Raw genomic sequence first — 12,500 nt, 5'->3', positions numbered from 1 at the left:
ACTAAACTACACCTTAGCAAGCACCAAGCAACACTGTAGCAAGCACCTAGCAACCACAAAATTACACTTTAGCCAGCACCAATAAAGCAACAGTCTAGCAACTGCCTGGAGGTGGAAACCAACTCTCCTGTGTTTCCTTTCAACTGTTGAGAGAACAGGAATCACAGGCCCTACAGTTTTGCTGGTTTTGTCTGTTCAACCTCAATCACAAACCCCTGAGAAGCTAAATATTGTGATATAAACTGTGTAAGAATTTACAGCTCTGTGTAAAAGTTTTAGTCTCATGTGAATCTGGTGAGTACATGTTTATTCTAATATCAGTGTTTTACTGAGCAGATAAACACTAATAATAACACTCCTACAGAAAGTGGTGGAGGTTCTCCATCACTGTGTTCATCATTAGAACATCTCCAAAGTTCTCCTCTCTCATGGAGTCTAGTATTATTTAGAGTTCTCCTCAGATCAACACCTGGTTTGGTGGTAAATCAGGGCTTAATGATGGTAAATCAGGTGAGCAGCTGCTGCTGCTGCTGATGGAGTTGAACACATCCTCCACGCTGTGCTGGCTGGACTGGGGGGCGTCCAGGAGAAACCTGGAGGAACCAAGCTCTGTTCTTCAGACTAGCTCACCGACAAGATCTCACTACTTTCTTCAGAATGAGAAGCTCTTGTTTCTCCTTTTTACTGGATTTATGTTCAGCTGCTTTATCTGATCTGATGAGATCTGGAGCGTCTACAGTAATGATGGGATTAGATGTCTAAGGCCTCTGTCCAGAGATCATTTCTATAAGGCTGTGTTGGGACAGTAACTGCACTGAACTGATCTGAGTCACAGTTCGGGCTTGTTTACAAGCAGACTAAAAAGGGTGATTAGGGTTACAGAGTAAACACTCCCTGGCCCCTTTATCAGAAACCCCCCTGGTAGCTCCTCCTTGCTCTAACCCATCCTCTAGCCCTTCAACAGCCCTTATGGTCACATAGCTACCCTGGCTGGATAGTTTGAGTGGTGGATATATTTCTAATAAAGTGGCCAGTGAGCGGAAGCACGAGGTAGGGGTTTCTAATAAAGTGGCCGGTGAGTGGAAGCACGAGGTAGGGGTTTCTAATAAAGTGGCCAGTGAGCGGAAGCACGAGGTAGGGGTTTCTAATAAAGTGGCCTGTGAGCGGAAGCATGAGGTAGGGGTTTCTAATAAAGTGGCCTGTGAGCGGAAGCATGAGGTAGAGGTTTCTAATAAAGTGGCCAGTGAATGGAAGCACGAGGTAGAGGTTTCTAATAAAGTAGCCGGTGAGTGGAAGCACGAGGTAGGGGTTTCTAATAAAGTGGCCAGTGAGCGGAAGCACGAGGTAGGGGTTTCTAATAAAGTGGCCAGTGAGCGGAAGCACGAGGTAGGGGTTTCTAATAAAGTGGCCGGTGAGCGTAAACACGAGGTAGGGGTTTCTAATAAAGTGGCCGGTGAGTGTAAACACGAGGTAGAGGTTTCTAATAAAGTGGCCGGTGAGCGTAAACACGAGGTAGGGGTTTCTAATAAAGTGGCGGGTGAGCATAAACACGAGGTAGAGGTTTCTAATAAAGTGGCCAGTGAGTGGAAGCACGAGGTAGGGGTTTCTAATAAAGTGGCCAGTGAGTGAAAGCACGAGGTAGGGGTTTCTAATAAAGTGGCCAGTGAGCGGAAGCACGAGGTAGGGGTTTCTAATAAAGTGGCCAGTGAGCGGAAGCACGAGGTAGGGGTTTCTAATAAAGTGGCCGGTGAGCGGAAGCACGAGGTAGGGGTTTCTAATAAAGTGGCCGGTGAGCGGAAGCACGAGGTAGGGGTTTCTAATAAAGTGGCCGGTGAGCGGAAGCACGAGGTAGGGGTTTCTAATAAAGTGGCCGGTGAGCGGAAGCACGAGGTAGGGGTTTCTAATAAAGTGGCCGGTGAGCGGAAGCACGAGGTAGGGGTTTCTAATAAAGTGGCCTGTGAGCGGAAGCATGAGGTAGAGGTTTCTAATAAAGTGGCCAGTGAGCGGAAGCACGAGGTAGAGGTTTCTAATAAAGTGGCCAGTGAGCGGAAGCACGAGGTAGGGGTTTCTAATAAAGTGGCCAGTGAGCGGAAGCACGAGGTAGGGGTTTCTAATAAAGTGGCCTGTGAGCGGAAGCATGAGGTAGGGGTTTCTAATAAAGTGGCCGGTGAGCGTAAACACGAGGTAGGGGTTTCTAATAAAGTGGCCAGTGAGTGGAAGCACGAGGTAGGGGTTTCTAATAAAGTGGCCGGTGAGCGTAAACACGAGGTAGGGGTTTCTAATAAAGTGGCCGGTGAGCATAAACACGAGGTAGAGGTTTCTAATAAAGTGGCCGGTGAGCGTAAACACGAGGTAGGGGTTTCTAATAAAGTGGCCGGTGAGCATAAACACGAGGTAGAGGTTTCTAATAAAGTGGCCAGTGAGTGGAAGCACGAGGTAGGGGTTTCTAATAAAGTGGCCAGTGAGTGAAAACACGAGGTAGGGGTTTCTAATAAAGTGGCCAGTGAGCGGAAGCACGAGGTAGGGGTTTCTAATAAAGTGGCCAGTGAGTGGAAGCACGAGGTAGGGGTTTCTAATAAAGTGGCCAGTGAGCGGAAGCACGAGGTAGGGGTTTCTAATAAAGTGGCCAGTGAGTGGAAGCACGAGGTAGGGGTTTCTAATAAAGTGGCCAGTCAGGGGAGGCACAAGGTGGGTGTTTCTGATAAAATGGCCAATCACTGATAGCTTGAGGTAGGGGTTTCTAATATTGTGGCCACTGGTCTGAAAACAGTAACTGTGTGTTTCCTGATTAGGCGCATGCGCAGTCTGTGTTTGGCGCTGTCCTCTGCTTGTCAGTGATAACTGAGTGTCTCCGCACTGATAACGCGCCTCCCTGATAATAGCCCCCGCGTGCGTAAACCGTGCGCTCTGTCACCGCTGCGTGCCCCAGGTACCCCTGCCGTCCTCGCTACCGTTTTACGCACGGCGGCGCAGGAGGAGTTCCGCGCGCACGCGATGTTTAGGTTTGAAAAACATTGAGTTCAGAGGCGCCGGCCAGCAGCGCGAGGAACATCAGAGAGAGCTATGGAGGGAACAGCACAGCGCGAGACCGTGGGGGAGACGCAGGCGGGAACGAGGGACATCCACCACTGGTGAGGACAACAGAGTGCACGAGCTGGAGTGTGGGAAGGCTGGTTGCACGTATTTTAGCAATTCTGCGGTGCAAAGAGCAGGTAGACCCACAGAGCAGCTTCTGCTGCTGGTAGCTGCTTCCAGGTGGTCTAAGCTGGGCATCCAGGGGAGAACATCCCCTTTATTAAAATGCACGCTGGTTAAACTGGCTGACTAGTTAAGTCAAGTGTGTCAAGCTGGTCATACTGGTTGTCTAGTTTGGTCACTGGTAGACCAGCTAAACCATCCAGCTCAAATGAAAACATACCCAGTGCTGCTCAGACAGCTCGAGCAGTTCGAGCTGGGCAGGCTGTGTTTCTGCAGGGTGCTTCAGTAGATCAGCATTACTGCTTTGTTGGAGGGCTGTCCCGATACCAAGAGTTTGATTTCAATACCGATACCAACTGAACGATCTCAATTTCTGATATCAAACAATAATTCGATAGAAAATTTTTAAAAATCTACTAAAACATTCATTAGATTAAACAGGGATTTTTTTACAGCTTAATTTTTTATTTAATTACATTTTTATTTAATTATTTTTTAATTTATGTAAAACAGCAAATTAGTTTGCAATACAGTGTCAAGCTAAAGCTAGCTTATTAAATACATAAATTACATAATAAACTGAGGCTACTAAACTGCAGCTCTACTCTATTACAGTGCTGTTAATGCACTACTATTAATGCTACTATTAATATGACGGTTGCTACTGATTATAGAAATATTATTTTTAAATAATAACTTATAATAATAGTTTTTTCTGCATATATTGCATTTATAATAAACCTTTACTACTATTATGACATTGTTGTTAATAGTACAGTTTAGTATATAAATGTATTATTGCTAATATAATAATTTTTTAATTAGTTTATCATTCTATGAATAGTAGTAATTTATATCAGCATGTATTTTAGCTTTAATAAGATAACCCACCCTGATGTATGTATCTTGTGCTGGAGGCCTGCAGTGACCGTAAACCGTCCAGCTGCGAGGGGAGATCCTGCTTTGGTGTGATTGTACCCTGAGTGGGCCTAAACACCAAACGCTCCGGACTAGTTGACCGGTCCTCAGGCCTTAGCCTGTGTCCAGCGCTTTGTTCTGTATCTGAGTGAGGCCTACTGATTAAGGGCTTATGATGGATTTACATACTTTTTACATACAAGGCCTTGAAAGTTAAAGCTGTTTCTTTATGGGGACACGTGTGTGTGTGTGTGTGTGTGTGTGTGTGTGTGTGAGCTGAAGCCAGAATAGCTTTTATTGAGAATCAGACAGTAATCATTCTACAACCAAAGCCATACATACAAAGGTGTCATAAGTATTCTCACTCATTCCTTAGGTAGAAGTGAGTGGAGATACGAGGGTTTAACAGACTTCTATAGAAGCTGAAGTATCAACTGAAGCTTTTTACTCCAGTAAAAGTGTAAAAGTACTGGTTTCAGAACGACTTCAAGTAGAAAAGTAAAAGTAATGGAAGGAAAACAAAGGCAGAAAGCTTAGGCCGCACCACAGGGGTCTATAGTGCACTACCCCCCCCCCTAAAACCCCATTTCTCTAAAAGCCATAATGAGGAGAATGATCTATTAAAATGTTGATGTTAAAAATGTTGGGCTGCACTAGGCTCCTGTTTCAGCTGCAGATCTGCCCATTGAAAATGAAGCATTTCAGTAATATCAGCTCTATTAAAGGAGCGTCTCTGTGCTCTACTGAGCATCAACATGAGCTTCATGGAGGAAAATATGAGGAGTCGTTGTCTAGAAGTTCTGTAAAGCTGCAGAAAGTCAGACTTCAGAGGCGTGTGATCAATAAGCTTTATTGGAATGTAAATGTGGGGCTCAGTCGGGACGTTTCACTGCAGCTCTCTTGAGTCTCTGCCACGGACACAGTCTTCATACTAGACTACAGACGTCTGCTGTGAGCTCGCTGGAGAGGGACGGGACGTGTGCAGGTGTGATGGATCTCTTATAAACCAATAGGGAGTCAGAGAGGGTGAAGGGCCTTGCTCAAGGGCCCAACAGTAGCAGCTTGTCAAGCCTGGGTATCGAACCCACAACCCTGTTATCACTAGCCCGGAGCTCTAACCGCCGAGCCACCACTGCCAACTTCACACTAATGTTCTGTTGGGCCCCGGTTTCTCTGCCGATACTAATGTGAGTCCAATATCATTGTGCACCCATAGCATTCAGTGAGACACATCTGAGATCTTACAAAAACAAACAAACTAAAGTCTACCTTCTAATTGTTGTTAGCATGCTTGCTAGTAAACGTTAGCTTGACTCTGCACATGATTGTGTAACTTGTATGAGTGTGTTTATTAATTTAGTTTCAGCACTACTGAATATTAGCAACTAATGTTATATACCTGTAATTAACTTTATATAACATTAGAATAAACCCATATAAACATAAAGTCAGCGGTCAGTGAGACTGTCTACCTGTAATTAACTCTATATAACATTAGAATAAACCCAAATAAACATAAAGTCAGTGGTCAGTGAGAGTGTCTACCTGTAATTAACTCTATATAACATTAGAATTAAAAAAAAAGTTTAATATAGAAAGCTGGGCAGTAGGATAGCTAGCTACTCAGCTATTAGCTAATGTGGCAGCTTTAGGATTGTACCTGTTGCTTATTAGTTGCTGGAATTGAACCTTAATTATAGTTCTTTTATGGCAGTAAACACCAGGTGAAAACTGAATGACCTTCACAGGCCTGGTAAAACCTGAAAAGGCCTGAAAAGTAGCATAAAATGAGTCTGGAAAGAGACAGAACGTCGTCGGTTGTACAGTGATGGATGTGCTGGAAGAATGCTTTACATATTAGACTCCCTACAGACTGAACTGCGGGATCAGAACCCGAATTGCCACTGTAGGCTCTTCTTGGTATTTGCTAAGCAAAGCTTTGGACGCTGAAGGGGAACTGCCCTGCTGCAGACACGGGAGCCGCCTGCTTAAATATTAACTGCAACTTTAGATTCTGTAAGAGAGAGAGTCTGGACCCGGCACACAGATCTGTTTTACACACAGAGGAATCCTGATATCCTGCTCTAATTGATTGATGAGCTCATCATCTGCATATCAGCAGTATGTGTAATACTGATTGTTGATAGAGGGGTCAGTAAACCCAGGTTAACATAAAGGCAGTGGTCAGTGATAGCGTCTACCAGTTAATTAACTCTATATAACATTAAAATAAACCCAAAAACACATAAAGTCAGTGGTCAGTGAGAGTGTCTACCTGTAATTAACTATATATAACATTAGAATAAACCCAAATAAACATAATCAGTGGTACATGAGAGTGTCTACCTGTAATTAACTCTATATAACATTAGAATAAACCCAAATAAACATAAAGTCAGTGGTCAGTGAGAGTGTCTACCTGTAATTAACTCTATATAACATTAGAATAAACCCAAATAAACATAAAGTCAGTGGTCAGTGAGACTGTCTACCTGTAATTAACTCTATATAACATTAGAATAAGCCAAAATGCACATAAAGTCAGGTGAGATGATTTACATGCCTGTTCTCTAGTTCATCCTCTAATTGCAACGGAATGCAGGCCACAGTCCAGCCGTCACTCAAAACATACATACTACCACCCCGTCACTCAGGTCAGTGGAGGATTCGACAGGGGGGAGTTAATGTTATGCACTGATGTTATTAAATGTAAACAGCTGCAGAAATAGCCCACTGAGCCGCCGTCCCCCAGAATAACTTAAATGCAATGGGGGTGTTTCCATTAATGCGTCCATGCTCTCTGTTTTGTGATTTGACGTCACGCGGTTGGACGTGTGTGTTCTGGTAGTAAAACTACGCTGTTGCCAAGAGTGAAGAGTGCCAATGGCTAAACTCCTCCCAGATGACGTGTCCACTCAAACACTCACTGTACGTAAGCTGAGGTGATGTCAGAGTGTGTGAGGGGGCTGATAAGGAGAGTTACACACCCTGCTGACTCTGATACACACCGCAGACTGAGGAGGGTCTGGTAAAGCACTCTGAGAGTGACCCGCTCAGTCATGCCTTAGTTCTCCTCCAAGCACTTTCAGAGCACAGCTGACCACAGTTTTACAATACATGTCCAAATGTTTGTGGATAACCCTTCTAATAAATGCATTCAGCTACTTTAAGTTGCACCCATTGCTGACACAGATGTGCAAATGCACACTCATACACACACACAGTTTGTCCGTCCCTGTAAAGAATGCAATCAAATCCTCACCGCAATGCTCCTCCAGAATCTAGTAGTATATTCTCTTCCCTGGACAGTAGAGACAACAAAATACCCTTGATTTCAGAAGAAACAGTGAATAAGCAGATGTCCCAATACTTTTGTCATGTCATATTATATGATGTTATTGTTTATATGTTATATGGTTTTATATTAGATTATTAATAAATGTATAATAATTGCTTTTATTCTTATTATTATCAGTTATTTAATTAGAATTATATAACATGTATATATTATTTCTGAAGATAAGAGTAACAGTAAGAGTCTTTTATATGATATTTTATATTTTATTTTATATAATATTATTGTTTAGTGGCTTCGACAGCAGTGCCCACACAGCTGGCTTATTAATTAATTGATTATTACCTTGATAACAACCTCAAGCTGACTCGACTGGACGACACTCTGGTCTGTCAGCTTTGAAATGTTGGTCTGTTGTGGTCAGTGACCGTCTCTGTATCTCTGGTCTGTTTACAGGGTGTTTGTCAACAAGAGTGTGACGCTGGAGAACATCAAGTGTTATGGCTTCGACATGGACTACACCCTCGCCAGTGAGTGCACTGTAGAAGGCTAACCGCTAACTAGCACGCTTGCTATAGATGGCCTTTATGTGGTCTGCAGAAATCTAGAAACCCCAGTAATAAAAAAAAACACTCTCAGCCAGACCACCTGCTGCCCCAGATCCTGAAATGACATCCATGAAAGTCTTACAGTTTGGACATAAATGGGGACTGGACTGGCCTGCTGGTACACAGGGCTTACAGACACTAAAGGCCAGTAGCTCTCAGTCTCAGGTGGAGCTGATTGATGCTGCTGATTGATGCTGCTGATTGATGCTGCTGATTGATGCTGTTAATCAATGCTGTTGATTAATGCTGCTGATTTGACAGCCTCAGCTAACGGCTCTCTGTCCTCTCTGCAGTTTACAAATCCCCTGAATACGACGGGCTGGGCTTCGAAATGCTGAGGGACAGACTGGTGTCCATCGGCTATCCACACGAACTGCTCCGCTACTCTTACGACCCCACCTACCCCACACGGTGAGCACTGCTGCAAGTTACAGCCTGTATATACATAAATACAGTGTATATCAGTATGTTGTGTTATTTAAATAATTGTAATTATATTAATTTAAAAATAACAGTAATAATGTGTCTTAAATGATATATTTAATATATATATATAATGCAGATTTTACATACAGTTATTTATAAATAACCAACATTTCATTTTAGGTACTGTATTCAATATTTTGCATATTTTAGATATCACTAAATCAAAAAATCAAGAAAATGTAATATATTTTAAATCAAATGACTTTGATTTGACTTTATTGTTGTATCACATTAACACAGGTGTAAAGGTATGCACAACATATACAAAATAACACTGTACACACAATACACACTCTATACACACTCCATACACACTATATATGCCCTATACACACTCTGGACACACTATACATACACTGTACTCACTATACACACTCCATACACACTATACATACCCTATACACACTCTGTACACACTATACATACACTGTACACACTATGCACACTCCGTACACACTATACATACCCTATACACTCTCTATACACACTATATATACACTGTACACACTATACACGCTCTATACACGCTCCATACACACCATACATACCCTATACACACTACACACTCTATACACACTCCATACACACTATACATACCCTATACACACTATACATACTCTATACATATTATACATACCCTGTACACACAATACACACTCTAAACACACTATATACACACTATACACACTATATACACACTATACACACTCTATACACACTACACACACTGTACACACACTATATATAAAATACATTTGTCTGCATATTTAACTATTTCTATTTATTTACTGAATTTAACATATTAGAAAAAAAAACACATAGCAACTAAGATGTACCATCATGTACCATAGACCGGGGTGCCCAAACTGGTGACTATAGTTCAGGCTTTGTATCTACAGTATAGTAACAGTGCCCCCCCCCCCCCCCACACACACACACACACACACACATGCTCAGGGGTGATTAGGGCGTGTGTCTGCTCTTCAGCCTGGTGAACTCAGCTGCTGCGGCTGGTGTTGGGCTTGGCTCATGGCAGTGGCTGTGGGAAGCTCTGCTGCTGCAGCTGAGTGATGAGATTAATGAGAAGAGACATTACTGTCTCACACCTAAAATCAAACAACAGTGTGTGTGTGAGTGTGTGTGTCAGTGTGTGTGTCAGTGTGTACAACACAGTATCCACACAACACAACCCAATCATCAGATTTCCTCCTGGAGGCCTCCCGAACAGTGAAAGTCAAGCTAAACATCCAGCGTTCAGGCGCAGGCTCCAGCCGCCGGGGTGGGGGTATAAATATCATTCAGAAATAGATTAGCTCTCCTAAGGGGGGATATTTCCTCTTCCACATTTCACCATCCATCATCACAGCTCCAGTGCTTAACAGAAGCTAGATGAGCTGTGAGTTTACTAACAGAGACTGGGCCGAGTGGAGTCTCCACTGTCGGAAAGGCTTTTGTTGCTGCAGTATTAAAAAAACGGCCTGCAGGTCCCAGCTATTCTTCACTGCATGTCACGTCTATGAAGCAGTATCATAAACAATACCGGTTGATAGACTACGTAAACATTGTGGTTTTACAGTGTACAGACCATACATGGACACTAAACTGCTAGAACAGCCTGTTTATATCACATACATGTATCATATCTAAGAAATATGGGACATTTTATTACATATAGATACTTATATACACATATATAATATATGTAGGACATATTATTATTATTATTATTATTATTATTATTATTATTATTACATCTAGATGCTTACATATATACATATCATACATATGGGGCACATTAACACATATAGATACTCACGCTAATATAATACATATGGTACACATAGTTATTACATACATATTTACACATATAATTATTTACAAAAGCACACTAGGGACACCCGGGGAACTGGGGGTGGGTGGGCTATATTCAAGTAGGCTTAAGTTGTAGGTTGAGCTGAAAGGGGCTGATTGGGTCATTAAGGCTATTTAGGCTGGTTTTGCTAAATGAATAAATGTAGTTTGAGAGGTATTACCACCCTCCCACACACACACACACTGGCATGGCTACAACTTAGGCCTACTTGAACACCCCCCAGCCCTGACCCCACAACATCCTAACTACGGTGGGTACCCGTGTGTCTCCAGTGTCCTCTTTTCTGAAAACAGCCCAGCTGTCTATTAGGCCTATTTCAGTTTAGCCCTGTATGTAACAATGTCCTATAAAATGATTTGTGACTGGTTTGGGTCAATAAAATGAATCTGAGGGGAAATTAAATATGAGGAAAGTGTGGAATATGATCCATTAACCAGGCAGTGTGTACAGAGTGCTGAGTGTGTGTTCTTCCTGCCCGCAGTGGTTTGGTGTATGACTCGGCCTATGGCAACCTGCTGAAGGTGGACTCACATGGAAACATCCTGGTGTGCACACACGGCTTCATCTACCTGACAGGGTGAGTGTGTGTGTGTGTGTGTGTGTGTGTGTAAATGTGTAGGACAGAGCGTCCTGACTTTGTAGTAAACCCAGAAAAAGCAGTTGTGATTTATGAAGCATTTGTGCAGAAGGAGAAGTAATTTGAATATGTAAGTACCTATATGTAATATGTCCTATATGTAATAACATGTCCCATATGTATTTTATATGTAAGTACCTATATGTAATATGTCCCGTATGTATATGTGTCTATATGTAATAACATATCCCATTTCTTTACGACTGTAAACAAATACACATTTATCATTATTATTACTTATTTAATTATGTATTTATTAAATTATTTATTTTATTTATTTAATAGTAACATATACAAATAATACATATCACACACCTTATATACATATGGGGCATATTACATATTAGATACTTACATAAATAATACATATGGCACATTATTAAAGATTATATACATGTGTATTATATATAATACATTATATAGACATATAATGTATTACATATTCGATACTTACTTATATACATATGGGACATATTATATATAGGTACACATTGGTAATACACATTGGACATGTTATTACAAATAGACATATTACATATAGGACATATTACATATAGGTACTTACATATAAAATACATATGGGACATGTTATTACATATAGACACATATACATATATGACATGTTACATATAGGTATTTACATACATAATACAAAAGGGACATGTTATTACATATAGGACATATTACATATAGGTACTTACATGTTATTACATATAGATATGTATATCTATATGGGGCATATTATATAGGTACTTACATATAAAATACATATGGGACATGTTATTACATATAGATATGTATATCTATATGGGGCATATTATATAGGTACTTACATATATAATACATATGGGACATGTTAATACATATAAAGACTTATATGCATATGGCACATTATTACACATGACACACATTATTACATATTAGATATTTACTTACACACATATAGGACATATTACATATAGTATATAATATATATAATACATATCGAACACATTTTTATTACATATAGGTATTATGAGACATATGGGAAATATCATTACATGTAGATTCATCCATATAATGATATAAACATTCACATGATTCAAATCTCAAATGTTAACATTAAAAACAAAAGTCCTAACAAGGTATAAAAACAAACCTACAAGTGTGTGAGGGAGTGTGTATAGATATGTTTTCATAAAGCTGCTGAACCGCCTGCTGAGGACTTCAGTGGAGAGCGTACTGTGTGGGAGGTGTGGTGGAGAGTGGGAGCAGTAAAGCGAGAGTGATGGATTGGGTGAGGCTGAGGGAGGAGATGATGAATGATAGAGGTTTGAGGGAGAAGATGATGTCACAGTAATCTAAACAGGTGTGTGTGTGTGTGTGTGTGTGTGTGTGTGTGTTTCTGTCCTGTTTCAGGTTCTATAAATACTTTTATTGGCTCTTTAAAGCACATGCAGACAGATATGAGGTCTGTATGCTGTGTATATCTATAACTCTGTGTAT

At 41.1% G+C, this 12,500-nt stretch overlaps 2 protein-coding genes across 3 annotated transcripts in view; both read left to right on the top strand.

Moving 5' to 3' along the window:
- Positions 1–237, top strand: part of slc2a11l (solute carrier family 2 member 11, like) — a 14,086-nt gene extending 13,849 nt beyond the window's left edge. The window contains exon 12 of the mRNA XM_072659023.1: positions 1–237. This exon is cut by the window's left edge and continues 1,396 nt beyond it. The gene's annotated coding sequence lies outside the window, so the exon portion shown is untranslated.
- A 2,625-nt stretch (positions 238–2,862) lies between these two features.
- nt5c2l1 (5'-nucleotidase, cytosolic II, like 1) overlaps positions 2,863–12,500 on the top strand; it is a 25,111-nt gene continuing 15,473 nt past the window's right edge. For both annotated transcript variants that reach the window (XM_072659199.1, XM_072659198.1), the window contains exons 1-4: positions 2,863–3,131; positions 7,868–7,941; positions 8,313–8,430; positions 10,860–10,955. In XM_072659199.1, the coding sequence (XP_072515300.1) occupies positions 3,064–3,131; positions 7,868–7,941; positions 8,313–8,430; positions 10,860–10,955 (356 nt within the window). In that variant the 5' untranslated portion in view covers positions 2,863–3,063. The remainder of the gene's footprint in view (positions 3,132–7,867; positions 7,942–8,312; positions 8,431–10,859; positions 10,956–12,500) is intronic.

This window comes from Salminus brasiliensis, chromosome 16 (assembly GCF_030463535.1).
Source record: "Salminus brasiliensis chromosome 16, fSalBra1.hap2, whole genome shotgun sequence".
Lineage (NCBI taxonomy): Eukaryota > Metazoa > Chordata > Actinopteri > Characiformes > Bryconidae > Salminus > Salminus brasiliensis.
This window is presented reverse-complemented; position numbering and strand designations above follow the sequence as displayed.